Raw genomic sequence first — 25,198 nt, forward strand, 5'->3', positions numbered from 1 at the left:
TATTTCCACCTTTTTTCTGAGTAACAGGCAAGACTTTATGGATAGAGCTGAAATAGTAAGAGTAGCAATATGCTATTCCAAACATAGCTTCAGTCTCACCTTTGAGTGATACCCAGTACTGTTTCCATTTCCTTTTTGTTGCTGGCTCCACCCTCTTATTCTTTTTGTGGCCCAGGAAGTTCTTCACAGCCAGCAGGCCGGCCTTCCGCACAGTGCCCTGCACCGTGCTAATTAGCATGTCTGAGGGGTAAATGGAGCTTAGCGTTCCACTGCTCCTCTCATCGCTAGCAGCCGAAACTGCCTCTTCGAGGCAATCCCACGTCTGTCGGGAGTTCATGTCCAGCTCCTGACGGAAGTTCTCGTATATGCCTTGATCTCCACCCGGTTGACGTTCACGGTCTCCTCCACCTCCGCTGCTACTGCCGCTGTCGCTTCCTGCGAAGATGCTTCCGCTAGCAGTAGAGTAGACGGAGAAGGACGCAGACATAGCCTTGCAACGGCGTGAGAATTGTTCGACTTCAGTTGCGCCGCCATCAATACCGCTGTCTCCATACTCGCTGCCCTCACTGGCCGTGATATCTTCATGCAAACAGAATAGGTTACTGGAGATAAAAGATATCACTCCCTCTACAGTTACAGCTACATCCTCCAAACAAGAATTCCCTCTCAGAATTTCACCCTAAACAATAGTGTGACATTTCATAAAAATTGTAATGGAAACTAATTTCCATTGAGCTGCTAAATGGCTCTTTTTCTTTCCGCTTTTGACAGATACAAAGAAAGAGACTAATATGTACTTGTTCTCAACTTGTTTACCTGTGCATAAAAGAGGAACAGAAAGAGGAAGACAAGAAATGCCAGCTTCCCTTTGCCAACACAGAAACACTGAAGTTCCTCGCAGGTAGTTCATGCAAAATATCATGTTTCAAAAACACTGAGCAGGTGTTCAAGGTAGCTGTCAAAGGCATGAACATGACTCAGGGAACATTTGAATTGTCCCGTGAAACCATTCAAAGTCGGAAGCTCTTTGGTAACTGCAGACAGTTCAGATCACATCAAGAATGCACAAATCACGAAAGTTAAAAGCTGAATTTGATTTTAAAGACCCTAGAGGGTTTTATCTTTCACATTTTATTAGAGCTAAAAGTAGAGGAGATTTGAAATTAAAAGAGTTTCCTTAGAGAATCCCATAAGGTTATTGCTCTTTATCCATTTCTTGGGTCAACTGCTTTAAACTACCAACTAGGTTCTACAATAAATGGACGACAGTAGAGAAGTTGAGAAGCTCAGAAGTAGGCAAAGTGGTCAAAAACATGATTCATAATAATCTGGAAATACTGCAGATAAATCATTGCCTGTCTTTATTTTCAGATGATTTGGAAAATGAGTCAGAGGCATAACTCACATGTGTTGTTTGTGCCCGCCGTCCCTGCATACGTGAGCAGATGGTAGTCTGGTGATTGGACAGTCCTTCCGACAGGCAGTGAGAACGACGACAAGGAAGAGTGTATGCTCCATATCCGTTCCCTTCCTCCTCCGCAGGAGACAAGATCTCACCGTTCATTACACCACCCTGCGTCCTCTCGGGATTGTGACCATTGTAAAGATGGTGGGAGCCACGAAGAGGAGGTAGCCTCTGTGTGCAAAGTTCATCTAAAGAGTTGGCTCTCTCTCCTGAGTGAGTCTCGAGTGTCCGCGGGCTGGAGGTGCGACGGCGTCCTCCACAGGCGGTGAAGCCTTTGTCCTCATCCTCATTTGTCCCTAAAATCTCCTCTGTGCTTGTCAGATGCTCTTGGCTTAGATCCGACAAGGAAAACTCCATGGAATCCTCTCTCCAAATGTCAGCAGATTTGGAGCGCTTCTTCTTAAAGCTGCCACCTTCCCGAGGACCATCTCTGGTCCTTTGAAGATACGTGTCCTCACCTGTGAAAAGTCCTTCATAATCACAATTGTCTGCCACCACTGTGTCCACCTCCACTCCGTCTTCAGAGCCTGGCGTGGTGGTGGGATCCCCCATGTTGTCGTGGAAGGACATCGGCCGCAAATTCGTAGCCATCCGGTCCCCCCAAATGGTGCCTCCATAGCCCTCCAAAGCATTCTTCTCATTGAAGGGTTCCAGGCCATTTTCACTCAGGGATTGTGGGATGGAAGGGGTGCTGCTGGATTTTGTGCTGGTCTCAGAGTTGCGGTGTTCAGCCTTGCTGGATGAGGCATGACGCGATCGTCGAGACTGCTTGTTAGAGATGCGAAGTGATCGGGTCATGTGCTTTCGTGATAGATGGCCCTGCCCCTCACCATAGTAGGCTTGGTCTCCATTTTGGCTCTCTATGTTTCCCATTGTTTAACGTCTGTGGAAGACACAACATGGGTTAGATATAGGACATGTCACTGCCTATACAGATGAAGACCTACCAATCACTAGCAAGATGTCTGTACATGCCTGTGTGGCATTTAAGAGATAGATTTGCAAGTTTGGGGGCTCTCAAACCGGATAGACCAGCAAACAACACATTCTTCCAGAGATGCTTTTTATTTTAGAGACCATAAAAGACTTATTGCAGCTGCAAAGCAACATACCTGGTAAGTCCATATAAGGGGGTAAATGTTTTTACAGTGCAGGAAGACAAAGAAACAATAAAAGATGATCAGTCTCACCATCTCTAAAAGTGAGAGCTGAATAGCATGTGACCAGAGCCTAATGCCAGAAATATCTCTGACGCACACAAAGACACAAAGCGAGAGAGTGAGCGAAGGAGCGAGATGTGAAACCTCTCAACCCCCTGTGGTGGGAACTCACACAGGGGGATTTTTACAATGACCCCCATTAGATAGTTCACCATTCGTATATCTCAGCTATAACCTCTTGAAATTGTTCGAACGGTTCAATTAGGGCAAAATTCAGACAAATTAGTCCTAAGAAAGAAACAGGAAATCATTATAGAAATCCATTGTGTACAGTTTATCGAATTATTTTTATGAAATCACTTTGGCATGTAAAAAAAATAGTCATGAGAGATATTTGCACACTCCCGACATGAAGGCTGTCCCAGAAGGTGAGTTAATCATCCAGCCTCATAATTGCTCATGATACCTAGTTTGCACAAGCAATAACAGCCAATCCCATAATGTTCTCGCTCTAATTCCCATTGTGATGAGTTTGGGAAAAAATAAAATTCCAGATGCTACGCTAGGTGAGAGAAAGACTGATTATAAATAACCTTAAATACTTGATTCAATTATGTTTTATCCAAATTATGTTACTGAAAGTAGTAATTAAATTGCACCATTTTGCCCAATAATTATGAGTGCTTTTTAGAATATTATATCGTTAACTTAGCAACATGGTAATGAACTCAATTGCTGCAGTTGGCAGTGAGGTAGCTCACTAGGTTTTGAGCTGCCTCAAAACCATGATTCCATTGTGTTAGTACATGTCATCATGTATATAAGATCGGCAGTAGTACCTGAGGCGGAACCAGTGGATCAGATGCATTTCCAGATAGCTATGTTCCTATTTATTGACCTCATGGTCCTGATCAGCCCTAAGGCAGTTTTCCCTGGAAAAGAAACATAACACACATTTTAAACAAAGGAACAGTGAAAGATTAAATCTAGACACAAGGATAGTTTGAACTGTTGAACTGTAATAAGGTTTTGAGTTTCTAAGTATGCAAAGGGTGGATTACAAGACACATATGAGAACATGACAGCTCACCTGTTCCAAGGTGTGGTCACAAAAACATGCACAACATTTATAGAACAATACTTCTCACACCCTCCCTGCTGAACAAGAGGAGGAATTTTCTGAGATTCGTCTCGGTTCCTTTAGAAGCCAACAATACAGTAATTATGGCTACCCAGCAGAATTCTTAAAGCTGAACCCAGTTATACGTTCTTCAATGCCAAGCTGACCTAATTTCTTCTAATCCAGAGAGAAGAGCAGAGAGAAAGCCTCATCTCCATACTGCAGCAGGTATAAATATGAGAAGATGGTTCAGACATTAGCCTCAGAATGACACGGTCACAGTTTCACTAAGCAGGAGAGAGAAATAGACGAAAAGAATAATGAAAAAGATGAGAAAGAATTTCCAGTCATTACAACACATTGGATCCATTTAAACTTGTATAGAAGGACATTTTCAAGCCATATCTAGAAACGTGAGATGGGCTCTTTTGACTAAGACCACCTCATACCACCTTGGCGACAATCTAGCAACGTTTACATGCATAAAAACCACACAAACCTAGTTTTTACTCACTGCCAGAGGGTTTGTGATTCAAACCGTGTTTGTAACAGAAGCATGTGTGCATGTGTTTGTTGGGGTCAGCGTGTATGTCTCTGGATCACATCCAGCTTCAGCAGTAAGGGTCAACAAGACCTTAAGGCCAATAAAGTGAGAGATAGAGACCCATCTGACGATCTCTATCCTCAGGACGACAGCTGGCTGTTGTGTTTATGTTTGTTTGTGTACATGAGTGTAGCGGTAGAAAAACTCAGTACTGCACTGCAGTCTACTTAACCTTGCTGTAGAGTTACATAAACTAGAGTTGACCCCATTTTTTCGCTGTAGTTCACTTGTTTTCGCAGCTCTGGCCTCCCTGCTCTTCCTCCTGATCCATACCCCATCCTTCATGCTACTACCATTAGATTTGTCCTCCACATGATATTTAAGCTTTTATATCAGCGATTTAAGTGTGATGTGAAACTCTGTGGTGGAAAAAAACATCTTCAGTAGTGAAGGAAAGTTAATGGGTTTTGCAATAGCTTTAGTAAGCTGCAATAAGTTCCCATTTCGTGCTATTCTTAGAGTTGCATGTATTACGTAAATCTGCCATCCTGTCAGCCTTATTTAAAATATATATATTACAAAAAATGCTTTCTTGCACAATATCTGCTTTGTTACTCATAAACTGTTCCCCTTTTCCTAGCATGACAGTATACGGAGACTTTTAACCACATTTGAGCTAAAGAAGAACAATTTGACACCTTTTTTGGTCACATTTGATGAAATGCAAGCATATGGGTGCAATTAAATTCTCATGGGAAGTTTGCATTTATGAGTTGAGAAGCTGTGATTATGAGGTCAGGAGTGTATAAATCACTTTGGTCAGAGCAAGATGGCGATGTACAACAAGTTTTTTTTTAACTCTACTTAAATAGAATGATAAATAAATTGTGTGAAATAGGCATGTTTTTGCTTTTTTATGTATTTATTTTGGTAAAATGTTTTTTTGTTGTTGTTATTGAAATTGTTTGTATTTGTTTTTGTTTATGTAATACTATATGTGTGAGTACTGTGTATATTTATTATGTATATATATATAAATACACACACATATAAATATATTTTTTTACAAATATTTGTATGTATACATTTATACTTGTATATAATTTATATTATATATAAATAAAAATATTTTATATATAAATTAAAATATTTTTCATTAATATACACATGTACGTGTGTGTATTTATAAATACATAATAAATACACACAGTACACACACACACACATAGTACCTAAACATAAACTTTAATTTTGAATGCGATTAATCGCGATTAATCGTTTTTTGCAGCACTAGTTTTTATTCAATTTATGAAGGTGCTGTAAAAAGAACTGTTATGTATTCTGTCATTATTTGTACATCCAACTTAGCTAACTTTAGACGCTGCATCTATTGTGTCTGCTATATTTTCTCACTGAAATGCCCCCAATTTGGAAACTCAGGCTCAAAGAAAATATGTAATTATGACATTGTGGTGGCGTTCTTGTGCATTCAACTTGTAAATACAACCTTTCATGCATTTTTTTGTTGATTTCAGTCATTCTGGAAAATCAAAGCTGTATTTAAATGGAAATAGCTGCTCATGATGGCCGCCGACTTGCCTTTCCACTGTCTGTTTGTCCTTTTAATGTGGGCTGTGATGGTATACAAGCATATGTGCGCTAATCAAACACAGATCTATTACCATATGATCTGATTCCATTAAATATCAAATCTTCAGCTTTGAAAACATACTCCAGATGGAATATCTCAGCAGGGATCTAGAGTTAAAATGTCAGTGCAGTCATAACCAAAAGGTTAGTGAAAATCGATGAGAGAAACCGTGATCCCGATGAGCAGAGCGGCAAACGTGAGTCAGCGAATGAACCGGATGACCTGCTGCCCACTCTCTCTCCCTCCCTCCTACTCCTCACCTATGAGATGCTGGGATTCAGCGGTAATAATGTGTGATAAATCTCAGCATGACGACAATAGATTCTATACTAGCACAAACACAATGTGATGATTACTACATAAAACTCAAAAACGTGAGATAAGATGCTCATATGTATTGTTGTTGTGTGTGAATCCGCTAGATGTTTTGTTGTCTCGGAGCAGGACGTCTCCTGCAGGGCGAAGGCAGGTGGAGAGGATGGAGGAAGGGTGTGTGGTGGTGGAATGGCCTGCTGGGCTTTGCAGTGTCTCACTGTGAAACTTTAATCACAGGCACTTAGGAGGACACCTCCTCCACTTCACGTCCCTCACTGTGAAGGATGTGCTAGCCTGAGCTGCGTTATTAAAGCACACACACACACACAAACACACACACACCATGAGGAGGGTGTGCATTGTAATGGAATAATGAAACGGACTGACTCTTCCGAACGTCCTGTTTTCTTCCCTCAGATACTCTTTTGTTTGAGAAGAAAGAGAAGCTATAGAATAGATCACCAGCACGAGTCGACTGTTAAAAAAGCATGTTATCACAGCTTTACTTTCTTTAGGTAGTCTTTAGCTTTCTCCAGCTACTTCACACTAATACAGTCCTACAGGTGACACAAAACACTCCCAACCTTTATGAGGAATATGGCAGCTAATAAAACAGTTTATAGTAGCGCACAGTAAGCTTCCTCTAGCTCTCAAAACTAAGTGGACAGATGGTAGGAAAGTATAAGTGGGTGTGAAACAAATAAACTCTTTGAAACAAAATTCAAAAGTGGAGCGACGAGTCACAAAATATATGATTACTGAAGTATAATCATCTGAAATGTCTCCATTTATCGCATTATAAATTATTAAAGCGCAGACAGGCCAGCTTGAGAACAACTACGGCAAAATTGCAGCCTCAAATAAACTCAGCCAACTTAATTCAGTCAGATATTCTAATATAAATATAAAAAAAATACTGGGAGCTTCTTATTAGACATTTATGTTGGAAGAGAAGATGCTCACTAGACAAAGAAAAGCAATGAGTGATGCCTGCTGTAAGTGAGGGGGAAGCAAACACAAATGCATTATTCTCGTTCCCTAAACCTGCTCCCATTAGTCCAGTACTTAGTCTTTTTGTTTCTGCTGCTTGTCTTTAAGGCCTGGGGCAAAAGAGCAAGGTTTAAAATCTCCCCAAAGCCCAGCACTGCTGCACTGAGTTGAGGAAGACTGCGGGGCTTTTAACTGCACACCCAGACAGACAGGGAGAGCGAGTGAGCACAGGAGAGACTGGATTAGAAATGCTCCATTGTTCCCTCAGATGGAATCTGTAATTTTGCATGTGCGCAATCTACTCTTGTTAGTATAATTGAGAGAGCGCAGACAAAGACACAAGAATAATCACTGCCCACACTGTCTTTGTCTGTCTCTGCTGACTGATTACCCCATAGATACTAGTGTTGGCCCGTATAGTATCATATGTGTACAATATATTCTATTTGATTTTGATTTGATGATATAAAATTAACAGATTTTGTGAATATTGTATATGCTATTTGCTATGCTATGATAATATGCTAGATGTTATTAAGTCATTTGTTTTCTAAAGACCATCTCAGTAGCAACCAAAGAAGCAAATAATCCAATATTTTTGTGAAAGTTTGATTCATTTCTGCAAATCAGCTCTTTCTAATCAAAAGTGTCATTAAAGTATATATATATATATATATATATATATATATATATATATATATATATATATATATATATATAGACAAGAGATTTATTTTTCAAGTTTATGTTCATCAAAGAGTTTTGAAAAAAAAAAAAGTTTATGTTCAATTATATATATATATATAATATATATATATATATATATATATAATATATATATATATAATATATATATATAATATATATATATTATATATTATATATATATATATATATATATATTAGGGCTGTCAAATGATTAATCACGATTAATCACATCCAAAATAAAAGTTTTGTTTACATCATTATGTGTATGTGTACACCGGGTATATTTATTATGTATATATAAATACACACACATAAATTATATATTTAGAAAATATTTACATGTATATACATTTATATATTTATATTCTTATATTTTATATTATATATAAATATATTTAATATATAAACTAACATATTCTTCTTAAATATATACATGCATGTGTGTGTATTTATATATACATAATAAATATACACAGTATACACACATATATTATGTAAACAAAACTTTTATTTTGGATGTGATTAATCATGATTAATCATTTGACAGCCCTAATATATATATAAAATTGTTTCCACAAAAAAAAATTAAGCAGCACAACTGTTTTCAACATTGATAATAATAAGAAATGTTTCTTGATCATTAAGTCAGCATTTTAGAATGATTTCTGAAGGATCATGTGACACTGAAGACTGGAGTAATCACATAAAAAAATTAAAATAATTACATTTATGATATTTTTGATCAAATAATTTCAGCCTTGTTGAGAAAACTTCTTTCAAAAACATTTTAGAATTTTACTAACCCTATCTTATGTATAGATATTCACCAAACTCTAGCTACACTAAACTGACAGCAACACTAACAGCATGTGATTATGAGAAAATCATGACCAGTTATTTGATACTTGAATTCTACAGAAATCCAAAGAGGTTTCTGCTGAATATTGTGGTCACATTTTCTATTTAATTTTGTTATGGAATCGTGAGTAGAATCAATACATAAATAGTATAGAATGTCACTATCACAAAAATGAATCACTTTGTTTTGTTTATATTTACAATCACCATGTCTCTTCTGACTGACTAGCAATAGAAGAGGAAATAACTTGTTTGTTCCTTCCACAACTGCCACAAAATATTTGACACTTTTAACACAGTCCCCACCCAGACACACTTCCCTCTAACACCCAACAACACACACACACACACACACACACACACACACACACACACACACACACACACACACACACACACACACACACACACACACACACACACACACACACACAAAGTTCTCAGGTATCAGATAATAATGTCTCTTTCCCTTAAGTCCTCTATCTCTGCCCTGACATCTTTTTTCTTTTTCCTTTGTGTGGTGTGATCTATAGGTGCACTTATTTTATTCTTTCTCTTTTATCCCTTAACCACCTTTGTTTGAACAAGGGAAACACATTCTCTCTCTTCCTCTCCACTCCTCTGCTTTGTTTTCTGTTCATAACAAATGTAATTCTGCTTAGTCAACTCATCTAAGAACTATTTTACAAAAAACATGCTGAACTGAACTTGAGATGAAAACCCAGCAGGTCATTTTCCAAACAGTGCTTCGGGTGTTTCACGGGAGCTCCATAAATCCATTCCCACTGTAATAGTGTAAACCTTTTTCTTTGTGCCTGGGAAACCAATTTAAGATTCCTCTAATAGTCCATCCACATTCACTGCTAATTGGCACATGTCTCTTTAAACAATACACAAAATTCTGAGCACCCAGAAACCCACCCTGCCCACGGGCGACTATCCCTATTTCACACATTTTTCCATGGATTCCTGACAGGGAATGAGCAACTTAGCTTGAGATGAGAGGGACTTGAAAGCCATGATGAAACACCCTTAGGAATAATGGAAAAGAAAAAGGAGTGACAGAGAACAAGAGAGAGTCTGACAGTGAGAGGGGTTAAGAAGAGTTTAAAGAGGAGACTTCATAAGAAGCTTATCAGGTACTGAAGTATAGTTCACATAGTTTTGATACTTGTATCAATGCATGGAAACCTTATGCACACCAGGATGGAAAGATTAACATCTTTTTCAAGGAAAGAGGGAGAAAAAAAGAGCACCTAGAAATATTCACATCAGTGCAACATGAAAATAGTGTTGAATAACATGTCTTGATCAAGTTTATATAAACTTTCATTTAAAAAATATATTACAATGAAACATTAATATAATATAATATAATATAATATAATATAATATAATATAATATAATATAATATAATATAATATAATATAATTTTAAAAATCATAGCAAAATTTTAAAGTTCACGTCTTGATAATATATTTATATTTATCTACATATTTCTATATTTAATTACAAATGTTATTCCCATTTATTAATATATAAAATAATATAATACAATACAATATTGCATACCTATTATATTACATTATATTATATTAAATTTAAAATAAATGTAAATGTTTATTTAAAAATATATATATATATATATATTGATAATATACTTACATTTATTTTTTTTTTTTTTTTGGTGTTTTAATGAAAATTATATTTCCATTTAAATATATAATATAATATTTAGTATATTATCTTATATTACATAAATAAATAAATCTAAACAAAACTGAAGAGTAGTGAATATGTACACTGATTGTGCAAAAAAAAAAAAAAATTCAATTTTGAATGCAGTGCTATTGAATTGTGGCACTTCCGTATTCCTGACCCGGGGTCATTTCCTCATCACATCCCCCCTCTGCTCCTCATTCTTTCCTGTCACCTCTGTCCTATCCATAACAGTGTCACAAAGGTCCCCAAAATGTAACTTTTTATATCAATTTTAACACCCATCTAATATTCAACATCCTTATAAAGTTCAAAACCTACAAAAGCTCAATCATTGATGTCAAACTACAAAAACTAAAAAAAAAGTTAAATGTTTCTCCAATGACAGAAAAAAGCAAGTCCTATCGTATACCCTTCAGCATGACAGCATCAGTAACCATTTCCATAGGACTAGCTCTGAACACCTTCAAAGGACAGGAGATACGAACTGTCCATTAATCCAAATGAAGTGACAGGACTCCTCCATCATGTCCCTGGGCTCTTGACCGTGTCTGTGCTCCGCAGAGCTCAATGAACCTGTAATGAGAGGCTGATGCACCAGTGCGTCTGACCCCCCATCTACCTCAGACAGTTCGTCTTGGTTTCTAATGTGGTGTTATCATTATTAATGTTATTATTCGATTGCTTCTTTTATAGGAGCACAAGAACAAATATGGCCAAAAATAAAAATGTGACTCATTTTGTCACACTTAACATCCTCCACTGAGTTTTGAGTCAGTGCTAAAAATGATATAAAAAAAGTAAATTGGTTCATAGCTTTTAATCTATAATGTGACTTCATAGATAATCTGTCTGCCACCAGTCAGAGTGGAGGAGGATTGTGACTTCCTCTGGGACCACCAGACTGGTTTCCTCTCTTTTGTTCAATAACGCACCATGACCTGGAACACCATGTTATCTCTGCCTTTCAGACGTGTTAATGATAGAGTGATGATGAAAGAACAAAGAGGAAAGACTGATAATACACCAGAGTGACATCCCATGCTGATCCGTTTGACATCAGGTTGACAAAAAAAAAGGTAGTTAAGAAAAGAAAAGAAAAGAAAAATTAATTTTCAATAAATGAAAATTTTAAATTAAAAAGAATGTAGATTTCAAATCACGTTGAAGTGGATCAGGTGTATAAAAAACAAAGTCTGTATTGTAATAAAAAGAGAAGTTCAGGGATTGGTTCACATGTGTACTGTAATCTACAAATGTAAACCTCAGGTTGACATCAAATAATAGTATATCTGTGGCTGAGTTTCTTTCAAAATCCTTAGGGGGGACCTTTTAAATCTTTCTCTTTCAGAAGGCTGCTGACCTGGGGATGAAGTGGGATCAGGACTAGCCCTATCGAGAGCCTATCGTGTCTCATAAAAACCCCTTTCTAAGTGCAGCGGCCATACTGTATGCTCCTCAAAGGCTTTCTCATCTCCAACACAGAGCTTAGCATATCTCGTCTGCTGCTCTCATTCAACCCATTTAAACCTCTCTGAGGGGGAGACAGAGTCTGCTGTTCCAGAATTACGCCGGTAAAATAAGCTAACCGAGACCGACTGCGGGGAGCACATATAGACTCTGGGGGACCCAAAAACACTTTCTCTCAATGTCTGAAGTCACATTCATCTCTCTGATCTGTGCTTTTGTTGACAGTGCATTAGTGAAAAGTCATGTGCAAAGCCTTCAAGCAAAAGTGCTGAGATATTCATACATTGTTTTATTTTATTTTATTTTATTTTAAATGTATTTTTATTTTGGGCATTTATTTTTGTTTAATTCAAATCAAAGCATAAACAACGTAGAAACATGTGGCGCAGCTGACACAGAACAGCATATGTGGTTTACGTTCAGTGGATACTCTCCAAAATGGCGATATAGGGGGATGCGGAGGAGACAAATTGTTGAATAAAGTGGTTATTTTTGTTTTCTTTGCATACAAAAAGTATTCTCGTAGCTTCTTAAAATTACGGTTAAACCCTGATGTCACATGAATCATTTTACTGATCTCCTAGCTACGTTTCTGGACCTTGATTGTGGTAATTACATTGCTGTCTATGGAGGGTCAGAGAGCTCTCAGAACTCATCAAAAATATCTTAATTTGTGTTCAGAAGATGGGCGAAGGTCTTACGGTTTTAGAACGACATGAGGGTGAGTAATTAATGTGTTATTTTTGATTTTTGGGTTTGGAATATCATTAGAGTTGTTATTTTCCTGTTTATTAATGTGAAGCTGCTTTGCAACAATTTTGTGTAAAGCACTATATAAATAAATGTCACTTTTAAACAAAGGTGTTAAGACATTTCTAAGAGTATTTTGTATTTCTATTCTATTCTATTCTATTCTATTCTAAGTCCATAATTCACTCCTTATCCACTTGAATGTGGTTTGAATCCAATAGGTTTTTTTATGTATTGCAATTCATTGTTAGTTTATTTTGCTTTGTTTCGTTTTATTTTATCATTTTAAATGTGACTTTCAAACAAAGGTGTTGAGGTATTTTTATTTTAAATGTAAATGTATTCTTTTGTTTTTCTATTCTATTATATTCTTAAAGCAATATGTCCATAATTCTGGTCTGTACTTGTGTTGATAGCCCAGTGTCTTAGTAAAGTCATATGCAAAACGTCTATTTATCAAAAATCTATTCTATTTTATTATTTTATTTTATTAATTGAACTTTATAATTATAGTTTTTGTTTTTCTGTTCTATTATAATCTCCTCTATTATATGCTATATGATGGGAATATAGTGACTGTTATTTACTAAATTCTGTTTGAATGAGCCTTGTTCAAAGGCATGTTAATACACCTGACCACACATTCCACATTAATGCAAGTTGCTATGTTGCTTGGCAACAGTAAACAGTATAAACAGAACATCTGTCTTTTTTAATCCTTTTGCAGGTGCTGAAATTTTCTACAAAGCAGCAAGCCACTTGAGACCATGTGTTACAGTGATTTTACCTCCACTTAACAACATCACCGCTTACCCACAGTGAAATCACTGTAACGCATGTCCTCTCATGGCATTTTGCTTTATTTTTTCAGGTGTGTGTGAGATTCATCATTATGGTCACACTCATGTCTATATCCTGATGTTCCACATCCGCACACAATTCATCGCCATCATCCTAATTCATCTAGATGCACCAGTCATTATCAGGTTAGAGGCAGTGAAGTTGGGGGAAATGGAGTGTAAATGGGGCTAATTTGTGTCCTCTGTCTGGGGAAAATGGAGTGATGACATGCAGGAAGAGAAGAGGAGGAGGAGGAGGACTGCAGATGGGTCCTCTCACTGATCAGAGGGGAGAAATGTTTGGCTGAAGGGCTCATGATTTACACACTTCCAATGACACGCTTGAACAAAGAGTGCCAGTCTGGGGGAAAGAGAGAGAGAGGGAGAAATTGAGAGGGCAAGAGACAAAAGGATGAATGTGGATGAGCATGTCTGGATGCTGCTGTGTTCTCTTCTCTCATTCAAAGCTAAAATATCAAAATAGAAAGAGATAACTTTTAAAACGCATGTTGAGGTCATCATGGGAAAAGCCCAAATTTGTTCTTCAACTCTAATATATATAATAAAGTAATCATGAGGCATATGAGACATCATAAAAGTCCAAGGCATTTTGTACAGGCATATATATTTGCTGTGCTAGACTATCAGTATTTCCTATAAAAGTGAATTTCCCATAATTTATTATATGGGAAATTAAGAGGGAGCGAAAATTGTGGATTTGGTCACAGCTGCAGATACTTATGCGTGATTTTACATATATGTCATACTTATTAACAAAAGAAAAAAAAAACTACTTCAGATCCGATCATTGAGACTGATGCACATTTCTCAAATTCTCGAATTTCTCATTGCAACATGATAAAAAAATAAGGTTAAAAATATTATAAAATATTTAATACATTTAAAATAAAATTATAAAATCAAAAAGGTCAAATAAATAATACAATTTGCAACATATAATGGGAAATTTAAGAAAACAAAATGAAACAAAACAACAAAACAAAAATGGTTAATTATAACAAAAATAAAAAAGATTCTTTAGATTCAATCGTTGAGACATATGCACATTTCTCAGATTCTCACATTTCTCATTGCAACATGATAAAAAAATAAGGTAAAAAAAGATCCAAAATTTTACAAAATTACATTAATACATTTAAAATAAAATAAAAAAGGTCAAATAAATAATAAAGTTTGTAAAGTAATGAAATACAAAACAACAAAAAACAAAGCAAAACAACAAAACTGGTTCATTGTAATAAAAAATAAAATAAAATAAAATGATTCACTACAATATATAAAAACATTCTAATTTTTCACAATTCTACCACATCCAAAAAATGCATAAGGTGTGTAAAGATGCATCGGGGGAAAAAAATTGTCTGAATAAACCTGTTGATGCTTTTTATTACAGAGAGAGTACTAAGATCAGATTCAAACCTGCATTTACTCTATGAGCACCACAGTGCAACATATTTAGACATTCGCTGACTACAAGGCCAAGACACCAAAGTCATATCTCAGAGTGGAAAGAGCTGTAAAGATCACAGTTTTCTTTTTGTCCAGTCTGTAGCACCATGGCAAGCTCAGGCTGAACAAATTCTCAGCGCACACATGGGTATCTTGTGTCAAGTGTTGTGTGAGAGAATGGTCACTAATGCTGGCAGTTAACACATCCAGAACGAGCACTCATAGCTTTGGGATTCCTGCTGCTGACGATGAATGAGAGGTAGGATAAGACTTTGGCTCGAAGCCAACAGCTCTTCTCGTCTGGCAGGAAGCCCCAGTGGAAAAAAAAAGAGGGGTGGAGGAGGCACTGTAAACCACACCAGTGCTCTACAGCCCTTCCTCAGCACACCTGAGACCAATGGACAGAAACTTCCACAGCTGATAAGAACAACCTACAAGCCCTGACAGGTCTGGAGAGAGGAAATGAGTGTATTCATAATGCCTCAAGCCATCTTTTAGGACCTTAAGAGACTTCATTTGGAAAGGAGGGGTAATCTTGAGTGCCGGGGTTCTGTCATTCTCTCATTCTTCCACTCTCTTATTCTCTAGCTTCATTTTTTTGCACCTGCGTCAACAAGCAGAACCTCACAAACAAATTGCTCCTTCAAGAAATGAAGGGAGAGGAAAAAAGGGCAGGGACTGGGAGTTGAAAGACTTCAGCTTTAGCTTTGGGCCCTGAAAGGACAGGAATGTCACACTCAAACAGAAGACAGACAGACAAACTACAAAAGCAAAGACAGATGAAAGCTTTTTAGAAGAATAGCTTTCCGACTATTCATTCATTTCTTTCTTTTTTAAATTGATCTATATCTCTCTAATTTTAAAGTCAAATTAAAAGTCAGAGGCTAACCAGTACTCTTGGATAAAGCCAAGAGAGATCTGATTAAAACAAAACAAAACAAAACAAAACAAAACAAAAAACAAAAGCACAAAATATTAGTTAATTGCATAAGGTTAGATTTAATTTTGCAATAAAATTAAAGATATATACGGAGCCCCGCACGTGACATGCAAGAAAAAATAAATAAATTGTGCGCACGATTTACTAATTCGTTCCCTCAATGTACTAAAACGTGCATACAATTACTATTGCGTTCCCTTCGATTTACTATTGCGTTCCCTCGATTTGCTAAATCGTGCACATGATTTAGCAAATCGAGGGAACAAATTAGTAAATCGTGCGCACAATTTATAAATCGAGTGAACGAAATAGTAAATCGAGGGAACGCAATAGTAATCATGTGCACGTTTTAGTACACTGAGGGAACGAATTAGTAAATCGTGCGCATGATTTAGCCTACTATTTTTTCCTGCATGCCATGTTCGGGGCTCCGTAGATATAAAATGATATAAAGCAAAATAAAACCAAACAAAATAACATAAATAAAAAGTTATTCTTTATACCTTATATTGTATTTTCTTATTGTTTAATTGTAATATATAGAAAATGAGGTTAATTTTGCTACACTGTTCCATTCTCTTTTAAAAGGGGAACTAACTTTACAGGAACGGTCCATGCCCTCCATGAACGTATACTGGTTTGTGGTTATGGGTGAAATAAAGCTAGATCTCATTGCTGAATGATTTCTATACGGTTGGAAGGCAATTAATCTTATCTCTTCATCATGATATTTTGTGTGTCTGTGTGTGTGCGCGCGCATGCTAGTGAGGCTCAGCCTTTTACCACAGAGACACAATAGAGCTATTCCTTAAGCACACGCACACCATCGGCCAAACCACTACAGATCAATACTCCATTACCACATCAGTGCCAGACACTATTTAGGCTCAATTCAGAGCAAGACTTACTGCTGCTGACCAACCTGTCCTTTAAAAACGACCTCCATCTCACACACATCCTGCCAGCACACAGCCAAAACCCACTCACACTCACATATCCAACCATATACACTGTAGATCTCACTTTCTCCCCCTCAACAGGCTGTCATGTCCCACAGAAGGTGTCTCATCAAAGTGCGTCAGCAGTGAACACACTTTACCAGAGTGCTAATGAGAAGACTGCTCATTCTGCCAAAATTCTGCAATTCATGAAACATAAGTTTGTATTGATAGGATCAAGTACAACTGTAAAATATTTAAAAACACAAATTTCCCTTTCTAGTCCACACAAACTATTTACAAAAATTAGTCATTTAGATATTGCTAGGATACTAATGCCCTATCTAGGAGAACATTAACATATGACTGCCCACATTTACATATGAATGACCATGCAGTATAGAGTAGAGATGGCATAAACTAAAACATAGTCACCCAACTTTTAATGTTTTAATAAAGATTGTAAGGTAGAAGTATTGTTTGCATAACAAAAGTATACAATGTTAGGTTTCTAAAGGCCAGGACACACCGAGCCGACTTCAAAGAACTAGCGGCGACGAAAGCCAACAGTGTAGTGTCATCGGCAGCATCAGACCAAAAAGCCGTGCTTGAACATACTGCACAGACTACAGCCGACTGCAAACTGACACATGCATTCTGCACCTGTGTGAGAGGAATCAACTGTCTATATCACCAGCTATACTAATAGTATATATTCATCATTTAAAATGAGAAACCAAAATAAGGATTTACAAGATATATGCAGATACACGTAACGTAAACAAAGCACTGCTTGCTTACCATTTTGAATATCAGTTATGTTGTAAACTTTCTTCATTTTAAGTGTCTCATGTTATTAAAATATTCGCATGTTAGATGCTTGGAAAAGATCACGTAAAAATTAGAACAGCCTTCTGTCTGTACCGTCTTCATTTACTTGCTCGTTTTTGTCACTTTTGCTTTAATTCTTGGACAGTAACTCATTTGCTAAACTGAACCTCCAATCAGTTATCACACGCACCGACTGCCTCAAAACTTCTTCTGACTTGAGCCTGATAAGAAGCCGATGTGTGGAACACGCCAAACAAACTAGCCCGACAGACCCTTACCGGCGACCCAACGTTGGCTGATGGATGATCGTCGGCTTGGTGTGTCCCAGGATTAAACAACAGATCCTCTCAAAGGAGCATATATAAAGAAAACAAAAAAGGCCCCAAAACAGAGCCTTGAGGTATGCCGCAGGCGATAATGAGTCACAATCTACTATTTCTACTTTGGTTCACTTAACTTTTGGTTCAACAACTTTGACTAACATCATGAGTGAACATCATGGGGGGAAATATTCAATTCTACAGGAGAATATACAGAATTTGTTATTATTATTATAGTTCTAGTGCAGTTGAAAATAAATATTTAAGCCAGGATTCAGAGATTGCATCTGTGATATTTTTAATGCCACATTGCCTGGAGGATCCTTTCACCACCAAGCTAACAAAGAGAAAACGTGTCTCACTATGAAGAGTAATCTTTCTCGAATGGGACCACGATGCCCCAAGCAGCAAGTTTGTGACTTTATATTATTGTAATCCTCTGACCCTGCTGTATGTAAAAGCCACATTGAAGCTTCACAGCCTGTGCATTTGTACTGCATGAAGCTGGAATCACAGAAAAAGCTTTTGCTGAAAGCAAGAGGCTGCTTCTATCCACACAACCTCTCCTCTGTGCCAGACAAGCGGAAGAAGCTCAACAAAACCTGCACCCGCATGCCACAAGGCAAGAATGAAGACACTCAGGTCTCTGCTTAAAAGAGAGCTAATTTGAAAAGTAAAATAGACCAGCATGCAACAGCAGTCTCTCCTTTCAGACTGAGATCAGATCTCTTCCAGGTCAGTGGAGGATATTGAGAGAGCCAATCTTTTCTCCCTGATAACCCGTGCTGAAGGGGAGTCTCTTTTGTGCTTTGACTGAAAGGATGTTAGTCACAAACAGAGATGGGAACAAAATTGATTAAGCAGCATTAAAGGGATAGTTCATCTAAAAATTCTGTCATCATTTACATGGAACACTTTTTAATACAATAAAAGTTAATGAAGTCCAGAGCTGTCAAGATCCAAACTGGCTAGAAAAATAAAACTACCATAAAAGTGGTCTTCTGTAAGTTTTTGGTGAGATCTTCCTTTGTGCTCTCCAGAAGAAAGAAAGTCATACAGGTTTGGAATAACATGAGGATGAGTAAATGATAACAGAATTTTCTTTTTTGAGTGAACTGTCCTTTCAAGAACTGAGTATCTCTTCTCTTTGAGACTCTCAGACTCACACAAATTTACCTGAGCATAAAAGCTTACATGGTTAATTCCCAACAACCCCCCCCCCCTCTTTTTTTTCTCCCTATCTCTTTTTTAAACATTATTCTTGTCAATAGTCTAACTAAAGTCGTTAAGTGAATGAGTAAGTAATCTGTGGTTTGCCTGCAGCTGTGTGGCCTGTCTCAACAGGCTTGCAGTCCTAAGATCTTTGAAGATTAAAGTGATCTGAAATGTGTCAGATCAAGGCCTTTGTTGTGACAGGTAAATTTAAATGGTTAAACGGTTGTGGATTTTCCTCAATAAATAGTTGTTTGACTTAAAGATGCTTGATCTAGGTGTTAACAGTCCATTCACGACTTCCTGCAACCCGCTCTCTCATACAAAGACCACCTTACTAGAGTATAAACACGCACATACACGTACTTCCAGTTCCTATATCCAAACTTGCACCGTCACTTTGTTTTTCTTTTTGCTTTGCAGGAATCACTTCCTTATGGAATGGGACTTCTGAAACAGTGCATTTGTGCGAGAGTCTTCCTGCCTTGGGGTTAGAAATGTCATTTTTCTGGTTCTACAGGATTTAGACCAGAAGAGATGCCTCTTGTATCATTATGAAAAAGCATGACATACAAATGTCAGCAAGACCATTTACACACACACCCAAACTTTAGGCATCTATAAACAAATTACAGTACTTAGAAACCCCCCCCCCACCACTTCATTCAATAATGTCCCATTGCTCTCATGCCTTTAACAGAAGTTAAAGGTAAAAGGTCAGATATTGTGACCTTATAGGAAATATTGTAACACTGTGAATGTTTTGTTTACACTGCCCACACACACAGAGAATTAGGGAAATAAAGCCACAAATGTATGTTTTTAGTCTCCCATTACCCCTCCTCATCACCTCCTGTGGGTCTACGCTTAAATAACCAGTCAAGTGCTAATATTGAAAGAGGAGGACACGCTGAATGAATGGAGGACACGCTGCATTAAGAAACAGACATTAGAAAGAGACAACGGGGAATATCTGTCAGGTCTCTCACATACACGTCTAACATGAGGATTATAATATCTCATACAATACAGACTATTCCTTATGGGTTTACAGAGGACACAACGTCACAGATAATCCATAATGGTTATGCATTTCTTGTTTGATCCTTTCTGTCATTTGGATTCTAGGTTATATGTATTCATGAGCTGTCAGTGAGAACAATGACTGTGTGTGTTTGATCGCAGCATGAAAAAAATAGTGTGAAACTACTTTATAGTATCTGTAACAAGTTTAGAGAAAAATGCCTTGAAAAAAAAACCTCAAAACAATGTCCTACCTATTTTAAAAAGACCAAATGCAGGTGTGACAAAAACCAATCAAAGTGGCCTTAATACGGCCTTTCGCACCGCTTTAGTTCCAGAACTAAATGTACAGTACTAAAGTACTGGGACAATTTTGGGCGAACAATTTCCCAGTACCATTTAAAGGGTTGCATTCGCACCGACAGTGTGTACTAGGAAGTGACAGCAATGTCATTTGTTTGCGCCGTTCAACAATGGAAACAAAAAAGAAAAACATTAACAACAGGAGGATGGAGGACGCTGTGATCGGAGCGGTGTTTTTGTTGTGTCTCACTGGTTTCACAATAATGGACATGGAATGTCGATGTATACGTAAAGTGATTGAAAAAACAGAAATGAGAACTAAGAATCTCCAATGATAACTGGCAGTGCTACATTTGCTACAAGTGCCTGCACTTCAGCGTCCATCCATCTATCGCTGTTCTCCAAACTTGCGAAATAAGTTGACACAATGTTTACAGTATGTTTACACAGCATTTTAAATCATGGCGAGTGAGGGCGTTTTCGTACGCGTTTGGCCAATCAATGTATACTTACGTCATGGGTAGTACCAGTTGTGCTGGTTAGACCCTGCTATGGAGTAGGAGCTAATTAGGTTCTCGAAAAAGGCAGTCTGGTAATAAAAACGCACCCAGTTCCAGCAGTGCGAAAATTCCAAAAAGTGGGTAGTTCCACAATTAGTTCTGGTACTATGAAAAGGTTCCTGCGGTGCGAAAGGCCCTATTGTCTTTTTTTATTTGCTGAAAGTTTCATTGTTTGTTGTTTTCCACTTTTGATTAATTTAATGCCTCCTTGCTAAATAAAAAGAGTATTTACTTTCCTAAAAAAAAAAAAAAAAAAAAATCTTACTCAAACTTTTAAATGGTAGTGCTCACTCTCCCTCCTTTTTTCGTTCAGACACTTTTTATGAAAAGCAAACCTCGCCTTTCTCTCTTTATCTCCTCATCTCTAGCTAATCATTAGCTTCGTTAATGTATACTTTAAACATGCTGTGGCAGTGCTGTGACTCATTCAAACCATATTTCCTACCCCCCACACACATATAGCTCCTCTACCCCCCACATTTCACGCTAATGCCCTCTGCTTCAGTGGGGCAGAAGAAGGAAGAAATGCCCTGAGGGTCACAGTGAAGCCATTCTGTTACTTAGTTCCACTTAACACACTTACAGAGCAAAGCAGAACAACATGATTGCTTTCCTAAGCCTTCATATACATACACAAACACACAAATACAGTATCAGACCAAGAAAGTGTTTAAAATACAAGCACATGGATACTGACACACACTGCCTGAACACACATGTTCCATTTCACTTGAATAACCAGCAACTACCGCAAGGTCTGCAATTCCCAAAGAATCTCCCGTATTTTACATGCTAATGTGGTTTTTACATTTCTTATGCCTAGTATTTGAGGAACAATCCTGTCTGCTACTTATTGACCCAAACTACTGGGCTCGGAAATCAATTTGACTGTGAGATAGCCCTTTTTAAAGGAAGGAGTGTGTTTATTGAGTCTAATCCATAGATTAAACAGTGTATGCAAGATGGGAGCAAGACAGACGCACATGATAAAGTCCAGATATGAGCTCTTAAAGGAGACAGGTAGTCTTTGTCCAGGCTGTTTCTGAGGGGGACGTCAGTGAAACGATGGTGTAGGAAGAGTGTGGTTCATTGTTTGCTGTGTTTGCTCCTAGACTGAAGTCTGCAGGAGTCTTTGTTTGGCCAGTCTGAGTTCCTCCACAGTGCACTCTACAGTAATTAATTCATAAAGCCACTAGACTGATGGAAGACCAAGGAATCTGGCACCCCGTGTGCCATCTCTGTCTGACTCTGAACAGCTGAGACCTGCAACAGTGACCCCCTGAGCCTAGACAGACCCGTATAAATATTAGTGGTCCACTGCATCTAGGTCTTTCTTTCAGGATTGACTCTTTACCTTGCTTGAACACATTTTAGGTATTTATATACAGCATATCATCTTTTATCTTTTTGTATTTCACTTTGCTGTCTGTTTTCTTTTGTATCTTTCCTCAGATTCCCAGCTCAGTTTGTTTTTCAGTCATCTCATGACAATGAATCACATTCCACAGAACTGTAGACCACACATACACACACACACATACACAATCCTACACAAAAACACACACTGAACTATCCTGGAGCTGCTCTGGTGGTTTACAGTAAAACTTTTAAATGAGGCACATTATTCATGAGGTAACACAGAAGAACTTAACCAGGCTGCAAAACATTTCAGACAGACACTTACACACAGATATGTTGACAGAACTGCAAATACAATATATTCTGTAAAAGAATGTTCTCACTTAAGATTTCTACTAACAAAAAAATATTAACACTGTAGACAATTTGTGACAGAACAGCAAAAATATAGAGCAAACTTGGGAGATTTACTCTGTACAGTGAGAAAATTCACACGCACACACAAAGGCAGCATGTGAGAGAGAATACCCTGACGGATTCTCTTCCTTGGCTTACAAGCATTTCTATCTAGATGAGGGGTTTTTATGACCACAGAACGGTTTGTTTTTGAGACCTCTCAAAACAAAACCCACAAACACACTTAAATACACTCGGCATATTGATTGTCCAACAAAGGCAGACAAGACAGACTTTTAAAGCCTCTATGGCAAGTAAACCTTATTAAAAAAGCAATGTGGCATTTATCACTGTCAGCCGTCCACTCAAGCACAGTCCCAGGGGACCCAGAGAAAGTCCAACAGACAGACATAAATGTCCAATTGCAAAGACATTTTGCAATTGGAGACAGTAAAACAGCATGGAAATACAGTTGGCAGTGTGGCATACCTCAGACGTAAATCCTAGGTCCGTTTTTGTTCCTCAATAAAATATCCAAACATCAGGAGTTTGAATGTCTTCTAACTCAGTTCATACAGGTAATGTCTCCTCCAAGTACTGGCTGTAATCCTGCACGTCTCTGTGTCTCTTGTCTATCACAACTCCACAACACACTGTGAGGATAAGTCTGTCCGCTGAGATCGCAGAAAGGGGTGTGTGTGCTCTCTCTCGCTCTCTTTCTCACCCGTTTGCACAACCCTCCCCATTTCTCCATTTGCCTCTCCTCCCCCTCTCCTTCTCACCTCCCCCCTTGCTCTTCCCCCTCTCCTTCTCTCTCTCATTTCACCTCCTCTGGATCAACAGTATCTGCCAGCACGCAGCCCGGGTCTTTGCCCCTAAGCTTTGAGACACCCCGTTTCCTTTTAAATTGCTTGCCTGTGAGCTCCTAAGATAACATACTTGTGTACACAAGACCCACACAAGCACATACACAAATAATAACGCAACATAATACAGGTATGTCATGCATTTTTATTATTTTACTATAAAGCATAAAAAAGTGCAATTACTGTTAAAAAAAGTTGTGGTATTATGTATGTAAAATAAAATTAAAAATATACATACATGTGTTATGTTGTGGTATATTTGGGGTTAAATTTTTTTTAATAATAAAATTTTAAAGTGTAATAATGAGAGCACACATTATGTTAAATAAATAAAATAAAATAAAATAAAATAAATGGAAAATAAAATATTGTTTCATTACAGCTTAGTATAAAATAAATGCTTAAGGTTTAAAAAAAATTTGTGTGTGTGTACTGATGCTTGGGAAAGCTGGATGTGGAAAAAAAAGTCAAAATATTCCCATGTCACATCTAATGTGCAGCTCGTTTGTGTGTGTGTGTGTGTGTGTGTGTGTGTGTGTGTGTTTAATGGTCAGATTTTACAAAGACATGTATTTTCAATGCTGCACTGAACAATCAATACTAAGATATACAACAATATAATCTACTGAACAAATGGACCTCTTCCTCAAAATCTCATTTTCATTTGTGTAAAATTAAAGGTGTCTAGCCTGTCCAAAATCCATAACACACATTACAGATCAGGCCTATAGAGAGAAACTTCCTTGTTTTTCTGTGGATTTATGGCTGAAAACAGAGATGTTGTGCAATGCTGCAGGTCATATCCGCCTCTGGCTAGTATATCAGTGGGAGAGGGGGGCGTGGGAAACTCTGCACTGATCCTAGTTGTGGAGATCAGGGATTTAACCCACGGCAAGCTGCTGAGAGTTGCCACTATACAAAGTAGTATTATTTCAGAGACCCCACTGTAAACGCTGGTCAATGAGTAACTAGTGCTTACAAACCTACTAAACAGATACCATAAGTGTATGCATGCATGCACATTCCTTGAGTGTTTTCTTCACAGGTTGCCACAGAACCAACCCCTTCATGCTGATGTGTGACAGTACAGAGAGAGGCTAGGAATGCAAAGTTAGGAATGCTATTGAAAAAAAGCATATTAAAGTTACAAACTAGTTTACTATATAGATTTACACATACACAAACATGTCCACATAGGTATGCACACACAGATATGCACACTTGCATGGTCTCAGGCTTAGAGACAAGTAAAGAGTGACAAACACAGAGTAATCAAGCTGGTTGTAACTCTGGTAAAGTGTCAGGCTTAAGATGTGGCTAGGATTCTCATGATTGGGAGGGACAGATTTAGAGCATTTCACACAGATCAGTGAGTATGACAAAACCTACG

At 37.6% G+C, this 25,198-nt stretch overlaps 1 protein-coding gene across 3 annotated transcripts in view; it reads right to left on the bottom strand.

The window, feature by feature from the left end:
• Window positions 1–25,198, bottom strand: part of LOC109098066 (rho guanine nucleotide exchange factor TIAM1-like) — a 61,335-nt gene that overhangs the window by 25,526 nt on the left and 10,611 nt on the right. Inside the window, exons 1-4 of one of the 3 annotated variants that reach the window (XM_042732528.1) lie at window positions 23,432–23,658; window positions 3,465–3,557; window positions 1,406–2,348; window positions 100–580 (exon numbers count right to left, since the gene is read on the bottom strand). In XM_042732528.1, the coding sequence (XP_042588462.1) occupies window positions 100–580; window positions 1,406–2,338 (1,414 nt within the window). In that variant the 5' untranslated portion in view covers window positions 2,339–2,348; window positions 3,465–3,557; window positions 23,432–23,658. Of the gene's footprint in view, window positions 1–99; window positions 581–1,405; window positions 2,349–3,464; window positions 3,558–23,431; window positions 23,659–25,198 lie in introns of those variants that run through there. The other 2 variants (XM_042732526.1, XM_042732527.1) reach the window with 2 other exon arrangements.

This window comes from Cyprinus carpio, chromosome B10 (genome assembly GCF_018340385.1).
Source record: "Cyprinus carpio isolate SPL01 chromosome B10, ASM1834038v1, whole genome shotgun sequence".
Classification (NCBI taxonomy): Eukaryota; Metazoa; Chordata; class Actinopteri; order Cypriniformes; family Cyprinidae; genus Cyprinus; species Cyprinus carpio.